This window comes from Nycticebus coucang, chromosome 11 (assembly GCF_027406575.1).
Source record: "Nycticebus coucang isolate mNycCou1 chromosome 11, mNycCou1.pri, whole genome shotgun sequence".
Lineage (NCBI taxonomy): Eukaryota > Metazoa > Chordata > Mammalia > Primates > Lorisidae > Nycticebus > Nycticebus coucang.
Genome location: NC_069790.1, coordinates 60,932,647 through 60,954,667, shown reverse-complemented (window position 1 = coordinate 60,954,667; position 22,021 = coordinate 60,932,647). Strand labels below are relative to the sequence as shown.

The window sequence follows — 22,021 nt, the reverse complement described above, 5'->3', positions numbered from 1 at the left end:
GATCCTCTATGACTATAATTAAATATTTAAAACTCTTTATGGTGATTTTCAAAACATTTTCTATTGCCTGAGTTTTCTGCATGGACTATTAAATGTTTAAATCTTCAGCCTAGTAGGAACTTTGTGTGCATCCACCTGAGAATTCTAATCCATTTTATACACCCAATTGCTTGATAGGTTTGCTTGAAAAGAGTTTTTATTACATGAGTGCTGCTGTTTAACCTGTTTGCTCTGAAGTGAGGCAGCAGAAATAGAACTTCTTCTACCTCACTATCATTAGGTCAAATGGCAGAACATCTGCTATGTTCATTCACTGAATATTGTTAATTTGTCATTATAGCTCTGACCCTACTTTTTTTTAGCAGTTGTTTAATTAAACATTATTAAGTTCCAAGTCATTTCTAGCAGAGAGTGCAGCCATGTCCCCTAGGACCGTCCAGGTGAGCTCTACCCACTCCCGGCCACAGTCTTTGTCCTACAGACAACAGGAGCTGTAGCTGTGGCTGCTGACCAATGGGGCCTGGGCCTTGAAGCTGTACCAAACCCCTCATCCCACTCCACCTCAGTGACCTCTCTGAGCCTGGACCTCACCAGCCACTGGGAAACCTAGCCCAACTTGGCCTGGCCTAGGCAAAGCCCCTGCCAAGCCACACGGATGTCACTTGTCCTAAGGGACACAAGGTCAGACATAACTAGGTCCACAAACATCTGTCTTTCCACAAGGTCAGACTTTGATTGATGCTGTCTCAATCATAAAAGCCATGAGCCACCTGGAGTTCCCAAGGAGGCAAAGCTCCTTAGTGGTACCCATTCCCTTGGTAGTCAGAGCCACAGGCCCCATGGCCAAACTACAAGTCAGTCAGTATTGCAAACCATACATAGTAGTATACTTAACCAATATATAAATGTTATAGGTTACATTTTCCACATCAAAGTAGAATTTAACATCAACAGAAAAGGGGATAGGAAAAGGTCTTAACAAAATAGTCCAAAAAGAATAATGTGGACAAAAAGAGTACCTTGGACTGATCTGACGGTTAGCCAGGCAGAGTGCTTGATCTGAGAAGAGACTTTGTCTGCAGATACTGGGTGCTGATGATGAGTTATAGCAAAGCAGTATCTGTGGAGACGGCCACATCTAGCTGGTGAAGCCCTATTCTTTATATGGTCCTTGGAGTCCTCTGGTGAGGACTGAAACAGTAAAGGGTTATATCCTTACTGTTGGGGTATAGTCTTTATTGATTAGATATATATTTGATCCTTGTTGATACTATGCCTTTTAAAATATAAAATGGGGCTTGGCACCCATAGCTCAGTGGTTAGGGTGCCGGCCACATATACCAGGGCTGACAGGTTCAAACCCAGCCCAGGCCTGCTAAACAACAATGACAACTATAACAACAACAAAAAAATAGTCTGGTGTCATGGTGGGTGCCTGTAGTCCCAGCTACTTGGGACGCTGAGACAAGAGGATTGCTTAAGCTCAAGAGTTTGAGGTTGCTGTGAGCTATAACGCCACAGCAGTCTACTGAGGGCAACATAGTGAGACCATGTCAATAAATAAATAAATAAATAAATAAATAAATAAATAAATAAAATGGAGTCTTTTTCTAAGACAGGATCACTTATGTCAAGGGTGTTTATTAAGCTACACTTTTGGATGGCAGTGGGTGTGGTGAGACAAGAAGAATGGCAGCTGCACAAATGCCACAGAGGGCTGTCAGGTTTCCCAAGGCCAAATGGAAGACAGATCTACAAGCTCAGGCATTCCATACCATATTTGGCCAATTGGAGACGCCCACCACCCTTTGGGAAGATTTATTGGCCATTTATAGAAGGCAAGTGTATATAATATGAAAAAGCTGCTCTCAACTCACCCAGCCCCAATCTTTCAAAGGAAAACATTTGCTGTATTTGGCCCTTTTACATATAAAGAGCTTCCCAATGCATGATGGAGTTAGAAAATCACACATCTTATAAATTCCCATTCGTTTTTTAAAAGTCATGGAAAAGAAATGTCTCTTGGAAATGACTGGAATAGAGTTGTAGACCATCTCTGGAAGCAACACGAGGAGCAAGGTGTGTCCTTTTGTTCAGTGGGTGAGAGGACGTGGGGTAGACGACCCTGAGAGGGAAGAGAAGGCAGCTGTGTGCCAGACTGTTCATGTCTAGCAGACATTTTCATCGTGTAGCCATTGTTTTCTGTGTGCATTTTATTCTGCAGTACGGTATAAAGAGTGGACAATGCGAAGTTCTCATTTTGAAATAGCCAGTCTTTCTAGATGTTCTGAAATTCCTGATGTGTGTTAAAAGTAGAGGTAGTAAAATAACACATTTTGTAAATATCTTTCTGTTGAAATTTATATAAAATGTTGTTTTGAGGGAGAAATCGCCAAAGCATCTCTTGAGTAACACACTTTGTATTTGTGTGTGCCCTGGTTCGGGGCTGAGCGGGGTGAGAAGCAAGTGCAGAGAGCTCTATGCTAATATGTTTATCATGAGGCAAGAGAAAATGTTTTTCCTTACGTCTGTGCATCTTGTTTTACTTACCTGTGTGTGTGGTGCATATAAAAGATAAGTGAGTCCTAATTTACAGCATCTGGTCTTTCTAAATGTTTAAAGAAGTTGCCAGTATGACAAGAGTAGAAGTAGTAACATAATATATTTTGTATATTTTGTTTTAAAACCCCTAGGAAAGATTATTTACTGAAAATTTGAGCATGATAGCCCACTGGGTGGATGGAAAGGGAAAGAATTCTAGGCCAGAATGTTCACATTTGGGAGACTTTTTCAAACTGTAACTGTTGTTATCTATGTGCAGTTTATTCATGACTGCTGTGTATACAGCGGACCAATTAATTCCTTACCTGAAACGTCTAGTCTAGATGTTTAGAAGTGCCTGATAGTGGGTACATATTAAATGTAGAGGTAGTAAAATATCACTTTGTAAATGTCTTTTTGCTCAAATTCATAGGAAATATTGTCTTTTGGAAATGGAGTTGTTACACTACTTCTGTGAGCAGTATAGTGCCATCTATATTTGTTCATGTGTTAACGAACCCACAAAGGTTGTCTCAGGAAGTGGCTCTCTGTGCTGGGAGCAACAGGGAACCCCCCTTTGTGGGTTGTTAACACATGGTTTGGAGGAGATGGGAGGGAAGGAATTACAAAAGGTGATATGCTGGTGTGTTCCTACTTAGACATTTGCAGACACCATTTTTCTGAACTGTCTTTTTTTTTTTTGCTATGTATATAATGTACAAACAAGTCCTAATTTTGCAATATCTAGTCTCTATTAGGGTTTTCACATGAAAGCTATAACCCAGTTATAACCTAAGAATAGGGAGAAGGGGGAAGGGGAGGGGAGGGAAGAGGAAGATGGGTAGAGGGAAGGGGATTGGTGAGATTACACCAGCGGTGCATCTTACAAGGGTATATGTGAAATTTGGTAAACAGTCTGTGAAGCTAGTGAATGATGCCCTATGATCATATCAATGTACACAGCTATGATTTAATAAAAGAAAAAAAAATATCTAGTCTCTAAATCAGTGATTTTCAACTAGTGTGCTATGAGAGTATCTTAGGTGTGCCGCAAAAATTTTTAAATAACATTCATTAAATTATTTTTGAAAAAAGTTTAAAGCACAGTAAGTATATTCTTTTTTTTTTTTTTTTTTTTAATCAACGTAATTAAAGTGTGCCATAGAAGTTTACAGGTTCAGGTGTGCCATGACATAAAAGAGGTTGAAGAATACTGGTCTAGATGTTAAAGAGATTGCTAATATATAACAAAGTACTTAGTAAAATTAGCACATTTTATGCACTTCGTGTTGAAATTCATAGGAAGGCTTTTCCTCTGTAAATGATTTGGAGTGGGAATTTGTTTAACCATCGGTAGGCATTACACATGCCTGTACTTGTCCGCTGAATTGAAGGCTGAGAAGGAAGTGAGGAGAGAATGGTTCAAGACAAAAATGCTGATACTCAGAAGATATCTCAGATTATAACCATTGTTACATGAATGCAATTTTATTTAACAGTGCTGTGTACATACCCTGTTTCCCCGAAAATAAGACATACTCCGAAAATAAGACCTACTTACAGGAAAGATAAGACGTCCCCTGAAAATAAGACCTAGCGCATCTTTGGGAGCACACCTTAAAATAAGACACGGGGTAGTATAGACGTTCCAGTATGAAATATGTAGTCTTTCTAGATACATTGATGTATTTTAAAAGTGGAAGAAGTAGAATACCCTTTGTGTAAATAACTTTAAAAAACTGATGGGAAATACTGTGTTTGGAAGTAAAATTGTTAAACCACCTCTGTGAACAGTATACTCTCTATACTTGTTCACTGGGTTGAAGGAGGTGGGAGGGAAGAAATTCCTAAAGATATTTTGCTAGTGTGTACTAGAAATTTTCAGCTTATCCATCGCCCTATATGTTACATTCATTTCTTTTAACTTTAATGTGTTGCTGGGCAACAAAGCAAGACCCTGTATCTAAAAGAAAAAAAAAAAAGAGGTAGTAAACAATCATGTTATAAATGTCCTTTTGTTAATTTTTAGGAAGTCTTCTGAGAGTAACCCTCGTGTCTCTACCTCTTGGAGCTAAATGTAATCCTATGGTTCATCCTTGGAATGGTGGAAGAGGGAGAAGAGGAAGGGTGAAGGGAAGAGCTCTTTGTTAGTGTCTCCACATCTAGAAGTTGGTTTTAGATTATAACCACAAGTCTGTATGTGCACTTTTAGGAAGTGCTTATTGTTGACAGAGTTCATTATATTGTAACATCTAAGCTATATACATGTCCTGAGGTGATAATGTGTGATTAAAAAGTAGACCTAGTGAATTAGTCAATTCATAAGTACTTTTTTGCTATAATTAATAGAAAAAAATGCATCTTGGACATGGAAATTATTAAACCAGTAGTGAGAAGTCTATGACAGCACATAGTCATTAGGTTGGCAGCAAAGGGGCAGAAGAAGGTGTAAAGGGAGAGCTAGATGGATGTAGATGAGTTCATGTTTGCCTTTCCATTATAGCCAGTAGTGTATGTCCATCTCTTTTGGCTGTACTGATAGAAATACATTAAGATGTAACTCATTGGAAACATACCTTCTTGCTAGTATTTTACTGATATAGATGTAATAATGAATTATCTTAGAAACATTAAAGAATATTTTTAGGGTCATAATTTAAGCTTAATGGTATGTATACACCAACCAATAGCATGTGTCCTCTGATTATATATTTAATGAGTAGACTGCTGAGGATTGTAGACTTTGCAGTTATTAGTAGGTAGCTCCCTAGACTGCATTACAATAACAAACTCAGCACTCTCCTAAAATTGTTTGTCTTACTGCAATTATAAATTGGAAGTAGTTTCACCAATATAATTTTGCCTATTACCAATGGCCACCATGAATCTATTTTCTCTGGTGAATTTACTGTTAAATCATTTATATAGCTTGTCTGGATTATAGTTTGTAAATTACAAGTGGTGATCATGTAAAATAATCAGTCTTGCTGAGAGTGATTATTGTTATAAAAATATTAGTCTTGCATTGCATTTTGTGAAAAGTAGTCAAAACCTTAGCTATATAATGACTGATTTTTTTTTTCCCCATTTTAAGGCTTTTGTTTTTAAATCCTTGAGTCAACCTTAAAAATTACCTAAGCAAAGAGCAGGTGCTTCCTTCAAAACAAGGTCTTTCAAGCTATGCTTTTATAAAAACCAAAACTCTTAATTATCTCCTTTTCAGATACAAGCCACAAACAAGCAAAAAGAACTGGTTAATAAGTCATGGGAAAATTTCGTGGCTAGAACATCAAATGCTAAAACGTTAAAGGTAGGATTTTTTAAGTATTGCAATTTCCACAGCAAATAACCAACTCTTACAGATTTTCAGGAATGAATATTCATTTGACTTTTCTGTACAGTACCAACACTATCCACTCCTTGTGATTTAGGGTGATAACTGAAATTGCCTTTTCACAAAAGATGTTACTTGGAATTCCATTTGGTATAGCAGGCAGAGGCAAGGATGGTGTTCCTGGCCTACATAAATAAGGTGACAATAAGCAGGAATGAGCTGGAAAAATGTGCTCTATTTTTTATTCTGAAACTTCTTAGTCTTTGATTTCTTTTATGTAAGAAGCAAAGGACCAAAAATAGGCACCTATGCTGTGTTACTCTCTCCCCCAAGTGTTTTTCCACTCTGTGATCACTGAAATAAATATATTAAAGCTTAACCAGGAATTTGGGATAAAAATCCCTTTGTAAAAAATGTGACAAGCTGCTTCAGCTATAAGCTGGAAAATAATTTTAAAAGTTGATAATGCTAATTGTTTGAAATACATGAAAGGCACCAGGGATTTCCAAAATTTCATTATTTTTCCCCACCTTTTCCATTAGTAATCGAATACTCTTTTACATAACGTAGTAAGTCTTTCTCTAGATGTCAAATTGTTAAATGTTAAGTTAGTCCACAAAAATAGTAAAACTATATTAAGATAGCAAAATCAAATATAGCTACATATACAAGCTTACTCAAGGCACCAAGGATCACCCTTTTCAATGAAAGTTCTTAGCAACTTTACTTGCTCATAACTATGTGCATTTTTAAGGAATAGCTAATGAAAATCAGCTTTTTTTTTTCAAATCATTTGTTACTTCACGTTTCACCTGTTTAGAGTCTCAAATATTGAGCTTGAATATAACTGCAGTGAATTACATCTACTATTCTAAATGTTTAAAGCACTTGAGTATATTGAGTTAGTATTTAATTTATGCAACGTATTTTGCAACATGCGTTATCTGATAAAAAGTTAGTAGCTTATCAAGTTATGTGCTAAAAATTGAGCCTGATTTCCTTAGGACCTGCTTTATTCGTTGTTTGCAAATGGCCTAGAAATCTCAGGAACATTTTTAGGTGACTGGTGTCATCTTCAGTGGTACAAAGGATCTGACTTACTAATAACTGTCATCTTAGACTGAGTAAATGCAGATTTCAGAGCTGCCTAATAAACAGCCAAAGCATAAGCAAAACACAATTAAATTTACTTTCCATTCTAAGTATCATAGTTAATGCTGTAATAGCAATTAATATTATTATCTTTCTAATTTAAAATTCTGCAGAGAGCAAAAAGACTTCAGGAAAAAGCTATAGAATCTTCTAGATACACTAAGCGACCACAAAATGCAGTATTTCATCAGACAGATATTAAAGGCCTGAATACAACGGTAAGATTATTTTTCTCCATAATTTTTTTTTAATTATCAAATTTAGACCCTGAAACTGTTATTTTTATGGGATTTTTATCTCACTTTTTCTTTTTGCTGTTCAGACTTCACATTGTTAAGTCACCCTTTCCTGCTAAGTACACCCATCCACTCTTGCCTCATGCTGGTTTAGAGCAGCCCTCTAGGGTTCCTAAGAAACTGCTATAAAACACTGGTCAGTTACACACATATCTATCTATATATCTCTTTGACAGAAAATGTGCAGCCTCCTCTGCCTGGCAAGTACATCCGTGCCATATGCCAGTGTTCTCAGTACCTTCTGCTGGACATAATTTGTCCCAGGTTACAAAGCTGTTGAGTAATAGAAGTAGAATAAAAGCCTGCTTTTCCTGGCTCCAGAGCCCTTATCTTTCCATTATGTCATAATGTCTCCTACTTACTCTTGTGTACATTTTGTGTCTTTTCCAAAGTAAGCTGAAGGAGGAATGGGTTTTTCTCTTATTGCAGATTTTATAAATGGACTCTTAGATATTTACCTTCTGCTTTTTTAGGTGCCCACTGGTCGTGTGTTAACAGTAGAAAGCACTCCTGCCCAATTAATAGGAGGACCTCTGGCTGATACTGATATTGCTCTTAAAAAACTGCCCATTCGAGGAGGAGCCTTGCAGAAGGTGAAAACAGTTAAACCAGTGGATGAGCCAAAAAAAAGTATTCCTACATGATATACTCAAGAGACTTTTTGAAATAAATTCTGCTTATAAATTTTTAGTTAAATATCTTTATATGTAAGTGTAAAGTAAATATTTTAGTAAAATACTATAAAAAATAAAAGTCTGGACATATAATTTATTTTTATTGAAGACATCAACATAACTCAGGAGAGTTGTCATCCCTTTCTCTGGAAAGACAACCAGTTCTCTTAACTGAAATTGTAAAACAGTGTATCAGTTAGAACTCTTTTGGCTGTTTTTTTTTTTTTAATTTTTTTTTTATTGTTGGGGATTCATTGAGGGTACAATAAGCCAGGCTACACTGATTGCAATTGTTAGATAAAGTCTCTCTTGCAATCATGTCTTGCCCCCATAAAGTGTGACACACACCAAGGCCCCACCCCCTCCCTCCGTCCCTCTTTCTGCTTTCCCCCCCTCATAACCTTGTCATTAATTGTCCTCATATCAAAATTGAGTACATAGGATTCAGGCTTCTCCATTCTTGTGATGCTTTACTAAGAATAATGTCTTCCACTTCCATCCAGGTTAATACGAAGGATGTAAAGTCTCCATTTTTTCTAATGGCTGAATAGTATTCCATGGTATACATATACCACAGCTTGTTAATCCATTCCTGGGTTGGTGGGCATTTAGGCTGTTTCCACATTTTGGCGATTGTAAACTGAGCTGCAATAAACAGTCTAGTACAAGTGTCCTCGTGTTAAAAGGATTTTTTTCCTTCTGGGTAGATGCCCAGTAATGGGATTGCAGGATCAAATGGGAGGTCTAGCTTGAGTGCTTTGAGGTTTCTCCATACTTCCTTCCAGAAAGGTTGTACTAGTTTGCAGTCCCACCAGCAGTGTAAAAGTGTTCCCTTCTCTCCACATCCACGCCAGCATCTGCAGTTTTGAGATTTTGTGATGTGGGCCATTCTCACTGGGGTTAGATGATATCTCAGGGTTGTTTTGATTTGCATTTCTCTAATATATAGAGATGATGAACATTTTTTCATGTGTTTGTTAGCCATTCGTCTGTCATCTTTAGAGAAAGTTCTATTCATGTCTCTTGCCCATTGATATATGGGATTGCTGTCTTTTTTCATATGGATTAATTTGAGTTCTCTATAGATCCTAGTTATCAAGCTTTTGTCTGATTGAAAATATGCGAATATCCTTTCCCATTGTGTAGGTTGTCTCTTTGCTTTGGTTATTGTCTACTTAGCTGTACAGAAGCTTTTCAGTTTAATGAAGATTTGTTTATTTTTGTTGTTGCAATTGCCATGGCAGTCTTCTTCATGAAGTCTTTCCCCAGACTAATATCTTCCAGTGTTTTTCCTATGCTTTCTTTGAGGATTTTTATTGTTTCATGCCTTAAATTTAAGTCCTTTATCCATTTTGAATCAATTTTTGTGAGTGGGGAAAGGTGTGGGTCCAGTTTCAGTCTTTCACATGTAGACATCCAGTTCTCCCAACACCATTTATTGAATAGGGAATCTTTCCCCCAAGGTATGTTCCTGTTTGGTTTATCGAAGATTAGGTGGTTATAAGATGTTAGTTTCATTTCTTGGTTTCCAATTCGATTCCAAGTGTCTATGTCTCTGTTTTTGTGCCAGTACCATGCTGTCTTGAGCACTATGGCTTCATAGTACAGACTAAAATCTGGTATGCTGATGCCCCCAGCTTTATTTTTATTACTAAGAACTGCCTTAGCTATACGGGGTTTTTTCCAGTTCCATACAAAACGCAGACTAATTTTTTCCAAATCTTGAAAGTACAATGTTGGTATTTTGATAGGAATGGCATTGAATAGGTAGATTACTTTGGGAAGTATAGACATTTTAACAATGTTGATTCTTCCCATCCATGAGCATGGTATGTTCTTCCATTTGTTAATATCCTCTGCTATTTCCTTTCTGAGGATTTCATAGTTTTCCTTATAGAGGTCCTTCAGCTCCTTCATTAGGTATATTCCTAGGTATTTCATTTTCTTTGAAACTATGGTGAAGGGAGTTGTGTCCTTAATTAGCTTCTCATCTTGACTGTTATTGGTGTATACAAAGGACTTGTGGACATTGATTTTATATCCTGAAACATTACTGTATTTTTTGATGACTTCTAGGAGTCTTGTGGTTGAGTCTTTGGGGTTCTCTAAGTATAAGATCATGTCGTCAGCAAAGAGGGAAAGTTTGACCTGCTCTGCTCCTATTTCGATTCCCTTAATTTCCTTGTCTTGCCTAATTGTATTGGCTAGAACTTCCAGCACTACGTTGAATAGTAAAAGTGACAGAGGACAACCTTGTCTGGTTCCAGTTCTAAGAGGAAAAGCTTTCAGTTTTACTCCATTCAGTAAAATATTGGCTGTGGGTTTGTCATAGATAGCTTCAATCAGTTTTAGAAATGTGCCACCTATGCCTATACTCTTCAGTGTTCTAATTAGAAAAGGATGCTGGATTTTATCAAATGCTTTTTCTGCATCTATTGAGAGGATCATGTGATCTTTATTTTTGCCTCTGTTAATATGGTGGATAACATTTATGACTTGCGTATGTTAAACCAGCCTTGCATCCCTGGGATGAAGCCTACTTGATCATGATGAATGACGTTTTTGATGATAAGCTGTAATCTATTGGCTAGGATTTTGTTGAGTATTTTTGCATCTATATTCATGAGTGAGGTTGGTCTGAAATTCTCCTTTTTGTTTGGGTCTTTTCCTGGTTTTGGTATCAGGTTGATGTTTGCTTCATAGAATGTGTTGGGGAAGATTCCTTCTTCCTCAATTTTTTGGAATAATTTCTGCAGAACAGGAATAAGCTCTTCCTTGAAGGTTTGATAGAATTCTGGAGTGAAGCCATCTGGACCAGGGCATTTTTTGGTTGGAAGATTTTTTATTGTTTCTTTAATCTCAATGCTTGAAATTGGTCTGTTCAGGAGCTCTATTTCTTCCTGGCTGAGTCTAGGGAGAGGGTGTGATTCCAAATATTGATCCATTTCCTTCACATTGTCAAATTTCTGGGCATAGAGTTTCTGGTAGTATTCAGAGATAATCTCTTGTATCTCTGTGGGATCAGTTGTTATTTCCCTTTATCATTTCTGATTGAGGTTGCTAGAGATTTTACTTTTCTATTCCTCATTAGTCTGGCCAATGGTTTATCTATTTCATTAATATTTTCAAAAAAACAACTCCTTGTTTCATTGATTTTCTGAATGATTCTTTTGTTTTCAATTTCATTGATCTCTGATTTGATTTTGGATATTTCTTTTCTTCTACTGAGTTTAGGCTTAGATTGTTCTTCTTTTTCCAATTCCATAAGATATCTCGTGAGATTGTTGATGTGCACTCTTTCTGTTTTTCGAATGTTAATGTTATTTTATTAATATTTTCAAAAAAACAACTCCTTGTTTCATTGATTTTCTGAATGATTCTTTTGTTTTCAGTTTCATTGATCTCTGATTTGATTTTGGATATTTCTTTTCTTCTACTGAGTTTAGGCTTAGATTGTTCTTCTTTTTCCAATTCCATAAGATATCTCGTGAGATTGTTGATGTGCACTCTTTCTGTTTTTCGAATGTAGGCATCTAAAGTGATGAATTTTCCTCTCAAAACTGCTTTTGCAGTATCCCACAGGTTTTGGTAGCTTGTGTCTTCATTGTTGTTATGCTCAAGGAAGTTAATGATTTCCTGTTTCATTTCTTCCTGCACCCATCTGTTATTCAACAGAAGATTGTTTAATTTCCATGCCTTTGTGGGTCAAGCATTTTTGTTAGAGTTGAGTTCCACCTTTAGTGCCTTATGGTCTGAGAAGATACGAGGTAAAATTTCAATTCTTTTGATTCTGTTGATATTTGTTTTGTGTCCCAGGATATGATCAATTTTGGAGAATGTTCCATGGGGTGATGAGAAGAATGTATATTCTTTATCTTTGGGATGGAGTGTTCTGTATGCATCTATGAAGCACAGTTGTTCTAGGGTCTCATTTAAATCTCTTATATCTTTGTTTAATTTCTGTTTAGAGGATCTGTCCAGCTCTGTAAGAGGAGTGTTAAAGTCCCCTGTTATGATGGTATTATCAGATATCATATTGCTCAGACTGAGTAAGGTCTGTTTCAAGAATCTGGGAGCATTTAAATTGGGTGCATAAATATTTAGAATTGAAATGTCTTCTTGTTGTATTTTTCCCTTGACCAATATAAAGTGACCACCTTTGTCTTTTTTGACTTTAGTTGCTTTAAATCCACATGTATCTGAAAATAAGATTGCAACTCCTCATTTGTTCTGAATCCCATTTGCCTGAAAAATTGTCTTCCAACCCTTGACTCGGAGCTTTAATTTGTCTTTTGAAGCCAGGTGTGTTTCTTGCAGACAGCAAATGGATGCTTGTGTTTTTTTAATCCAGTCAGCCACTCTATGTCTCTTCAGTGGGGAATTCAAGCCATTAACATTTATTGAGATAATTGATAAGTGTGGTAGTATTCTATTCATCTTATTTTGTGAGAGTCCATTGCTTAGTTTTATCTTTTGCATCAGTGTGGAGGTTAGGTTCTGTCCTTTAATTTCTGAGTTCTTACTTTGCTGCTGATCCATTGTGGTGGTCAGTGTGCAGAACAGGTTGAAGTATTTCCTGTAGAGCTGGTCTTGTTGTGGCGAATTTCCTCAATGTTTGTATATCCGTAAATGAGGTGATTTCTCTGTCAATTTTGAAGCTTAGCTTAGCAGGGTGCAGAATTCTGGGCTGGAAATTGTTCTGTTGAAGTAGATTAAAGGTAGATGACCATTGTCTTCTTGCTTGGAAAGTTTCATTAGAGAAGTCTGCAGTCACTCTGATGGATTTGCCCCTGTAGGTCAACTGGCGCTTACTCCTGGCAGCTTGCAGAATCTTTTCTTTTGTCTTGACTTTGGACAGGTTCATCACAATGTGTCTTGGAGAAGCTCGGTTAGAGTGGAGGCAGCCTAGGGTGCGATATCCCTCTGAAAGCAGTGTGTCAGAATCTTTGGTGATATTTGGGAAATTTTCTTTTATAATATTCTCTAGTATGGCTTCCATTCCTCTGGGGCATTCTTCTTCCCCTTCTGGAATTCCGATGACTCGTATGTTGGAACGCTTCATAAAGTCCCATAATTCTGACAGTGAACGTTCTGCTTTCTCTGTCTTCTTTTCTGCCTCTTTTACTATCTGAGTTATCTCAAAAACTTTGTCTTCTACCTCTGAAATTCTTTCTTCTGCATCGTCTAACCTGTTGCTGATACTTTCCATTGCATCTTTAAGTTCCCTAATTGACTGTTTCAGTTCCTTCAGCTCTGCTATATCCTTTTTGTATTCTTCATATCGTTCATCTCTTATTTGATTCTGTTTTTGGATTTCCTTTTGGTTATTTTCCAGTTTATTAGCAGTTTTCTTCATTGTTTCCATCATTTCTTTCATTGTTTTCAACATGTGTATTCTAAATTCCCTTTCTGTCATTCCTAACATTTCTGTATAGGTGGAATCCTCTGCAGTAGCTACCTCATGGTTCCTTGGCGGGGTTGTTCTGGACTGGTTCTTCATGTTGCCTGGAGTTTTCTGCTGATTCTTCCTCATGAGTGATTTCTTTTATCTGTTTCCTTGCCCTAATTTTCCTTTCACTTCCTCTTGCTCTTTAAGTTCTCATGCCTGTGGACTAAGGGTTACAGGACCAGAAGGGTGAGAAGGTTGAAGAGCAAAAAAGGGATGAAAGAAAGGAGGACCGAGTGATAAGAAAAAAAAAGAAAAATAGAGAAAGGAGAGGGGGTGGGTAAAAGGAATATTGACAAAAAGAAGAGAGGCACAGAAAGAGGAAGACAGAGCAATAGAGGTGTACAGTAGGGTACTTTGACACAACCTTAAGAAAAAACCCACCTTCTTGGTGTGCCCAGTTGGGTGGTTCCCTTTAGGTCAGCAGCTTTTTGCTAACCTGATCGGACACAGTACCCCACCTCCACCAAGTAGAGAAGAAAGACAAAAATGCTATAAATCAAACCAAAACAAGCAAACAGAAAACTTTACGGGATAAAATTGGGTGAAAAACCAAATAATAGCGGTAGAAACATTAGCAAAAATAAAGTTCTAGTTATTGAAAAAGGCAGCAATGGGAAATTATAATTAAACTAGAAAAATTGAGAAGGGAAAAGGATCTGTATGGAAAAGGTTGAAATTAAAAAACAAAACAACATCAACAACATCAAAATAAACAAAAAAAACAACCAAACCAAAAAAAAAAAAAAAAAAACACAACCAAAAACAAAGCAGTATGTATATGTTATTGAATATTGTCTGGGCAACACGTGGTCTTCTGGGGTATGAGATGTTAATCACAGTTCTGATACGACTGGAGGCTGCTGATTTCTCAAACCCCAGCAGGTAGACACCCTAAATCTCTCTTCAGCCCACTTAAAAGGCACTTTGAACTTGTAAACTTGCTGAGCAGAAGCTTTCCCAGGAAAGTGCTTGTCGCTGGAATCACTGCTGAAGTGGCTATCCACTTACCCAGTGTGCCAAAACCAGTCTCACTCTGCCCCTGAGGGTTAGGGTCGCAAGGCGGCTCAGACCGCACCCTTAGGCTACTTGGTCGCTGGGTTACCAGCTCCCACCCGATTCTAGCTCTACGACCCTGAGGGCGGAGCTTGCGGGGGCAGATGGCTCACAAAGGCTCCCTGTGACCCACAGCCAAACACTATTAGCTCTGTCTGGCTCAGCGGCTCAGACTGGGGCCCTAGACAACGGCCAAAGTTCTCCGCACTCCCGCTCAGGCTCTCCCCAAGGCAGTTCAACTGAGTGCCAAGTCCAAAGACACCAAAACAGTTCACAGATAAGGCCTTTCTGGTTTGCAGTCTCGCTGCCACTGAACTTACAGTTGCGGGCGGGTTTAGACAGATTGAACACATACGACCACTTGCCATTTTTCCACTGTTTTAGTCCTCCTCTTGGGGTCCAGAAGTCTCTCGCTGACTCCCTGTATCCTCACAGGGGTGATGATAGGCAGATCCCACCAGCCGGTGATACCTGGAGTCCTATCTCCCCAGACTCACGGTGCCCAGATGCAAGGAAGCTGTTATTCAGCCACCATCTTGCTCCGCCTCTCAGAACTCTTTTGGTTGTTATCTGAGCTACTCCAACTAGTTTAAGGCAAAAAAAAATTTTTTACAGGCTCTGTATCTACCAAATCTAGGAATAATTTAGACTGCAGGCACTGAGGGGTCTAAGGACTGAAATGATCTGAGTAGGATCTTCTCCTTCCCTGCCAGCTCCTGCCTGACACTCTCTCAGGTTCACATCCAGTGGAAAAGAGTACACCCCTCTCAACAGTTTCTACAACTGCCTGTGCTCCCTGACACTCCTGATGGCCAGCACTCTTGAGCCATTCACCATGACTTTGGCCAAATCCGAGTTTTGCCTACTCCTAGTGCCAGAGCAGGCCAACCCCATCGAATCAGAGTAACTGTTACCAAAAGTATAGATGAAAACTGGGCAGCAAAATAAATAACTCTGCAACAACTCTGTTGGTCAGGCCAAGCACGGTGGCTCACACCTGTAATCCTCGCACTCTGGGCAGCTGAGCCTGGAGGATCCCTTGAGCTCAGGAGTTTAAGACTAGCCTGAGCAAGAGCCATAACCCATCTCTACTAAGAATAGACAAACTTAGCAAGGCGTTGTGGCAGGCACCTGTAGTTCTAGCTCCTTGTGAGGCTGAGGCAGGACAATCATTTGAACCCATGAGTTTGAGGTTGCTGTGAGCTAGGTTGATGCCACAGCAATCCATCCTGGACAACAGAGTGTGATTGTGTCAAAAATAAACAAAAAAACAAATATTTTGGTCAAAGTAAGATAAGTTATCTCTACCGTAAAAAGCAAATGTTGGCTCGGTGCCTGTGGCTCAAGCGGCTAAGGCACCAGCCACATATACCTGAGCTGGCGGATTCTAATCCAGTCCGGGCCTGCCAAAGAACAATGACGGCTGCAACCAAAAAATAATTGAGTGTCATGGCAGGCTCCTGTAGTCCCAGCTACTTGGGAGGCAGGGACAGGAGCATCACTTCAGCCCAGGAACAGGAGGTTGCTGAGCTGTGATGCCACCGCACCTACCCAGGGAGACAGCTTGAGGCTCTGTCTGAAAAAAAAAAAAAAAGCAAATGTTAGGGTGGTGCCTGTGGCTCAAAGGAGTAGGGCACTGGCCACATATACTGGAGGTGGCAGATTCAAACCCAGCCCCGGCCAAAAACTGCAAATAAAAAGGAAATGTTAGTCATGAGGTAAAGAGAGTAAAAAAAAGGTAAAACTATAGCTGGTTTTATCCTTAACATGTAAATATGCAAAGCAAACCCTAATGCTACTACTCTTCTTTAATAGGGAAGGGAAAGGGAGAGTGAGCAAAGTGTTTGCTCTCCTTTGGTTGTGGAGGTATCTTGCCAATTATAGGAAGCAGGTGGCTTGATGCTGAAGGTAGAGTGACTCCATGTCTCTGGATGCTATGATGAGGTTTCTATCTCCTGTCTTCATCCCCAGCACACCCCTCTTCTTATCAAGAAGCCACAACATTAAGTTCATGTCTAGGGCTGAGAGACAAGAACTTGACAAAACAGGAAAATAAACTAATTTGAGTCTAGATTCTAGGCCCTTAGAGTGCACTCAGCAGTGTTCTGCTGAATATGTAACTTGCTCTCAGGGGAGAAAAGCTCTGACTTACAGCATATGCCAATTTGCATGGTATAAATATTCCCACTATGACCAATTTCAAGCTACCAACATGATGCCATTGAATGTGGAACTGGGAAGAGATGAATACATTCCATTTTCATTATTAGATTAGAGCAGGCTCCATCACCCACTGGGCAGACTTTTTCTTACTCTTTCCTCCTCCTCATCCCTAAACTCACATTTTTCTAGAAACTTTCCATTATCCTGTTTGTGAAGACAGTTTTTTCACCAAGTGAAGAAATTTCAGCTGTTGTTAGTGTCCTAATTAGAATGAATTACCAGTTCACCTTTGGCTGGCAGCCTCTCACCCTGGCAGAACTGCCCAGGGCCCTTGTGGACCACAGGAGTAGATAATACGCATCGGCTTATCAGTGAGCTTTATTCTCTCTTGAATTCCTTTCTGTATTACCACCACCCATAAAAAAGAAGGCATAATGTGTTTCTTTCCTTCACATAAGCCCTAAGCATAAAGATTCCATGTAAAGGGGGAATTGTGAAGACACAGGAATGGATGTGGGTAGGGGTATGCAAGGATGAGATTATCATTAAAGAGCACCAGATACATCTCAACTATACCTCAGTTTATACCTGGAGTTGGTATGAAGTGTCCTTGGTTAGAAACTATGCATTTTGCCCTATTTTATACACTATAAGCACATAACCCAGATTCTAAGCTCCCTAAGAAGAAGGCAGAGACCATAACTCATTCATTATAGTAATTAACATCTCAGTAATAAATTACTGGATAAGTGTGATGATAGCCTCAGCTTCTGGCAACCTTTCCCTTGAGCTCTGCAAATCAGATTGCACAGGATAGAATCTGTCATCATAACAATAACTAAAAAAATGCTGTACACCATGGTAGCCTTGGTGAAATCTTTTGGGACAGATTTCTATTGATTCTTAGTTCTAGAAAAATCAAAGTCTCTCCTGAACAAGTGGTTTGCTTTTTCTTATAAGTATGTGAATTTTTTTTTTTTTTGACACAGAGTCTCAGTATGTCACCCTCAGTAGAGTGCCACAGAGTCACAGCTCACAGCAACCTCAAACTCTTGGGCTCAAGAGATTCCCTTGTCTCAGTCCCCTGAGTAGCTGGGACTACAGGTGCCAGCCACATGCCCAGCTGGTTTTTTGTTGCTTTTTTTTTTTGGTTGTTTTTAGAGACGGGGTCTTGCTCTTGCTCAGGCTGGGTCTGGAAATCATGAGCTCAGGCAGTCCACAGGCATGAGCCACCACGCCCAGCCTTAAGTATGTGAATCTTGAAACTGTTCACGAGTCCCTCTTCACTTTGAAAAATGGGAAACGGACTGAATTTACAGGTATGCTTTATCAAAGATACTGGCTTTTATAACTTGTATTCAAGGTATTAATCTAAACCATAACTCCATAATATTAGTTTCTTGTCTTCATTTCCAATTATTCCAACATCCTCATCTACTTCTTGTTATCCTACTGTTTGGTGTGTTTCTGGAAAGCTTATAAATAGGTAATATAAAAGACAACTGAGCTAACACCTAAAGCCAAAAATTCAGTCAAATTGCACTTTACTAAAATGAAGTTTCTCGCCGCCTTTTTGTTGTTCCTTTTTCAAGATAAAAACAACAAAAATGAGAACATAAAAAGTTTTTAATCTTCAATGTATAGAAAAATACTTTAAATTACAAGATGGCTTGGTAATGAAAAGCATATTTCAGAAGCCACACAGTACACTACATCAAGATTAAATAATACTTTTTATGATAATACCGGCATTAGTTCTGGTACAGTTTTAAAGTCAATATTAATGTATAAGAGAACTTATGAAATTAGTTACAATTTTACTCCATTGACTGTTGTATTAAAAATATATCACATTTGCATCTAAGTGATGTTTTCTTTAAAACTAAGTCTTTACGATGACTTCTAAATCAAAAATTATTAACAAATTACCTGAAAAGATGGGAATGACAATTTAGTATCAGTAAAGCAATTACACACCAACAAAAATATAACCTGGATCATGAAGTATTAGAAATAATTACTACAGTAAATGACCTCATAAATACTGACAGAATTGAGCTTTCAGGTGAGTGTCATCTTGCTTGAGGTACAGTCCATGTTTTCCATCGTAAATATAGTACTCATGTTTTGTAAAATCCAGTCCTGTAAGATTTGAGAGAAGAAACTGTTGATATTTATTCTAATATGAATCTTAAGTCTCCGTCCTTTTACACAGCCTTATTGATGAAAAGATTAATTTTAAAATCCAAAATACATGTCTAATGTTTAAAAATTTCTTCAACAAATGTAATATGAATAACAGGGTTAAATGGCTTTCTTATGAACTATCCATGAGGAAACAATAATTCAGTTTTCTACCAAAATGTATCATGTTCCAAGATCATTTAGAATCAAGTATCTGTATATCAAAACTCCCATGGTTTCTAAATAATATAAGTAAAATGAAAAGCAAAGCCTCTATAACATTAGGAGAAAAAAGCTGAATATAGCAAATTTGCTAGCTTGTTAGACTTTAAAAAAATCAGAAGGATTAAAAATTGAAAGTTAAAGAAAACTAAACTGCTATTCTCTTAAATACACATTTAAATTACCTCCTGTTATTTTCTGTGGAAAATTGTATTTGGGGGGCATCACCTGTCTTCTACCCATTCCGTGAGATCTTGAAAGCAAGCAGTCTACATACATGTCCCAGAAATCCTGAGCTATGTTTAAAAAGACATTATAATGTCCAGGCCGCTGCGATTTTTGCAAAAACAACATGAAATTCCAGAAAGCATCCACATTGTGTTCTATCTTGAGTTCCTTGAGATCCATCAGTGTCAAAGAACAAGTTTTCCAGCACTGGAGGTCAATGTCTCCAGTGATCCCTGGGCTGACGCTGGCAAGCACTCCCTTTTGAAATTCAAAATCAGCCTTAACCAGATTGATCAGCAGCACACAGCCTAGTGGCAGGCAGAACCATCTTCTTGTGACAAAATCCATATTCTAAACAGGAAAAAAAAATTAGGAGGGATACTTTTAACTTTAAAAATCATTCAATTATTTGATCTGAAAAAGTATTTGGTTTTGATCAGGCCAAATTTGACTACCCATGTGTTAGTTTTCTTCTAAGTTGCATGCTTTCACCCTTTCCTCTGAAAAGGATGTTATGATTTCCAAACTGATTACCAGTGTCTGATAGAGTCTTTGCCAGGGACTATAATCCAACCCACGTTTATATAAATGTGATAGGTTCATTTCATTAGAGACCTTTGAAGCTGGAAGAAGCCTTAAAGGGCATGTGTTTTAACCTTCTCCATTTACAAATTAGAAAACTCTCGGTGATGTGGTTCAGCCAGGTCTCAGGTCTCCTCACTGCCTGTCCAGACTCCCACCGCAACACTTTCCAACTAAGAGGATCAAAATGCATGCCTTTCTGTGTGTAACCATGAGAAGCATTTTGTTGCTGATGGAGATGTTACAAATCTATTAGTCCAAAAGGTATTGGAACTCTCAAACACAGTTTGAAATGTTTCAAAGTTACTGCTGTTTCCATTTTTATTTATTGAAAAATTTGTTGAACACTGATGTCTGATGGCTCCCTGGCTTCTCTTGGGTTGTTCAGGAGCTGGCTGGAGAAAATTAACATACAAGTACTTAAAGGAGCGCGAAAACAAAAGGTGAAAGCTAGAATGAGATGGTGCAGGGCCAATTACATTCAGCAAAATCCTAACATTTTCTTTTTTTTTTTTTGTAGAGACAGAGTCTCATTGTACCACCCTCGGTAGAGTGCTGTGGCGTCACACGGCTCACAGCAACCTCCAGCTCTTGGGCTTACGTGATTCTCTTGCCTCAGCCTCCCCAGCAGCTGGGACCGCAGGCGCCCGCCACAACGCTCAGCTATTTTTTTGTTGCAGTTTGGCCAGGGCTGGGTTTGAACCTGCCACCCTCGGTATATGGGGCCGGCGCCCTACTCACTGAGCCACAGGCGCATTTTCTAAGGCGTAGTTGCACCTGTCTTCCTGCCAATTAATTTCTCAGTAAAATCGGCCTACAGCACATGGGTGGAGTCAAAGACTAAGTTGGCAATGAATTGCCACAGAGCTACAATGCGAGACTGTCACTAGAAATGTCCCCATTAACAACCTTGACAGCCAGCGGAAAGAGAGTAGGGGGGAGCAAACCCAGAACAGAGGACTCACCTCTTTCCTGTATGCCGCCGTCTGGCACCTCCCCCCTAAAAAAGTCAGGCTAAAAAGAAAAAGCACACGGAACAAATTTAAGTAAGATTCACACGTCGTTTCACATCGTCCCCAAACTGAGCTGACAGTGGCCAGTTTATGATACGAGTTCTAAGTAAGAGACTGGGAGGTACCAGAGAATATCCACCTTGAATTTCAGATTAGCTCCTCAATCAGTGCCCTCCGCCCCGGGTCAGACCTGGAGACGCAGAAGCGGCCCGCGCGGGAACCGAGGACCTCGAGGCGGCCGGGTACCTGTAGGGGGCGCGCGCTCCGCTTGCTCAGAACACGAACGCCGCCTGTTCAGGAGGGACAGGAGGAGCCTGTTCAGCGCCAGCTCCGGACGACCCTCGGCCCTCCCGGGGGCTCGCCCCCCGCCCAGTCGGGCCCACTCCCAGAGATGGACAAAGGTGAGAGGCGGCACTCCGAGACCCACCCGAGCGCTCCCCCGGCGGAACCGTGCGGGCCGCGGCCCCGGGCGCTGGCAGGCTCCGGCTCACCGAGGGGGCGCCGCGGGCTGTGCTGCGGCCGTGCGGGGCTCCGGAGTCAGCCCTGCAACCCGACCGCGCTCCTTTTGAAGGGGCAGCGCGGGCGGGCGGGCGCAGAGCGGGTGGCCGCGCCCCAGAGGCGCCGCCCACCGTGCCCACCTTCCCAGCCCAGGCTGGCGCCCCGCGCCCCTGCCTCGGCCGCTGCTTCCGCCGCTCTTTCCCTCCTCCGACTTTTTGAGATGACAGCGGCACAGGGTCTTCCTTGCTCTCTCTCTCTCCTTTCATTGTTTCTTCTTTTTTTCTAGTTGGAAGATTAATCTCGGCAGTAGTCAGGCCACATACTCAAGTTATCTTTTCCCTCTGTCCACCCAGGCTCCACGCTGTAGTTTCCTGTCCAGAGAAAAACTCTCTCAAGGCTGTGGACCCTATTAAAATCCTAACCCTCCCTGGCTGATTCTAATCTCTAGTTAAGCACCATTAAATTAACACCAACACCCACAAACAAACCCTTGCTTCTACTTATACACAGTGTTTAACTCTGGGAAGAGTTTCCTCTCTCCTTTGGTGGAATGAAGACTGATCAAGTCTTTAAATTTCATGTATGTGTTCATTGTCCATCAGTCCCAGCCCTGACACATCGTTTGGACTATC

At 39.6% G+C, this 22,021-nt stretch overlaps 2 protein-coding genes across 9 annotated transcripts in view; one reads left to right on the top strand and one right to left on the bottom strand.

Annotated features, from left to right (window-relative positions):
* CFAP69 (cilia and flagella associated protein 69) overlaps window positions 1-8,027 on the top strand; it is a 65,151-nt gene extending 57,124 nt beyond the window's left edge. For all 7 annotated transcript variants that reach the window (XM_053553706.1, XM_053553707.1, XM_053553705.1 and 4 more), the window contains 3 exons: window positions 5,765-5,851; window positions 7,141-7,245; window positions 7,797-8,027. In XM_053553706.1, coding sequence (XP_053409681.1) covers window positions 5,765-5,851; window positions 7,141-7,245; window positions 7,797-7,967 — 363 coding nt within the window. In that variant the 3' untranslated portion in view covers window positions 7,968-8,027. The remainder of the gene's footprint in view (window positions 1-5,764; window positions 5,852-7,140; window positions 7,246-7,796) is intronic.
* A 10,318-nt stretch (window positions 8,028-18,345) lies between these two features.
* FAM237B (family with sequence similarity 237 member B) lies at window positions 18,346-21,132 on the bottom strand. 2 transcript variants are annotated; one of them, XM_053609650.1, is made up of 3 exons: window positions 21,031-21,132; window positions 20,844-20,892; window positions 19,122-19,647 (listed from the first exon to the last, which is right to left on the bottom strand). In XM_053609650.1, exon 3 carries the CDS (start codon window positions 19,642-19,644, stop codon window positions 19,225-19,227), a length of 420 nt encoding a protein of 139 aa, XP_053465625.1. In that variant the 5' UTR covers window positions 19,645-19,647; window positions 20,844-20,892; window positions 21,031-21,132; the 3' UTR covers window positions 19,122-19,224. The 2 variants fall into 2 exon arrangements, with proteins under 2 accessions (XP_053465624.1, XP_053465625.1); XM_053609649.1 differs by lacking the exons at window positions 20,844-20,892; window positions 21,031-21,132 and adding an exon at window positions 18,346-18,804 and having other exon boundaries at window positions 19,254-19,727.
* Between the last annotated feature and the right edge of the window lie 889 nt (window positions 21,133-22,021).

Excerpts from the sequence above, each read along its gene's own strand:
- FAM237B (XM_053609649.1), bottom strand. The coding sequence starts at position 19,644 with ATGGATTTTGTCACAAGAAGATGGTTCTGCCTGCCACTAGGCTGTGTG. Across the intron at positions 18,805-19,253 it reads TCCACAGAAAATAACAGGAG|GACTGGATTTTACAAAACAT; the intron begins GTAATTTAAATG and ends CAAATCTTACAG.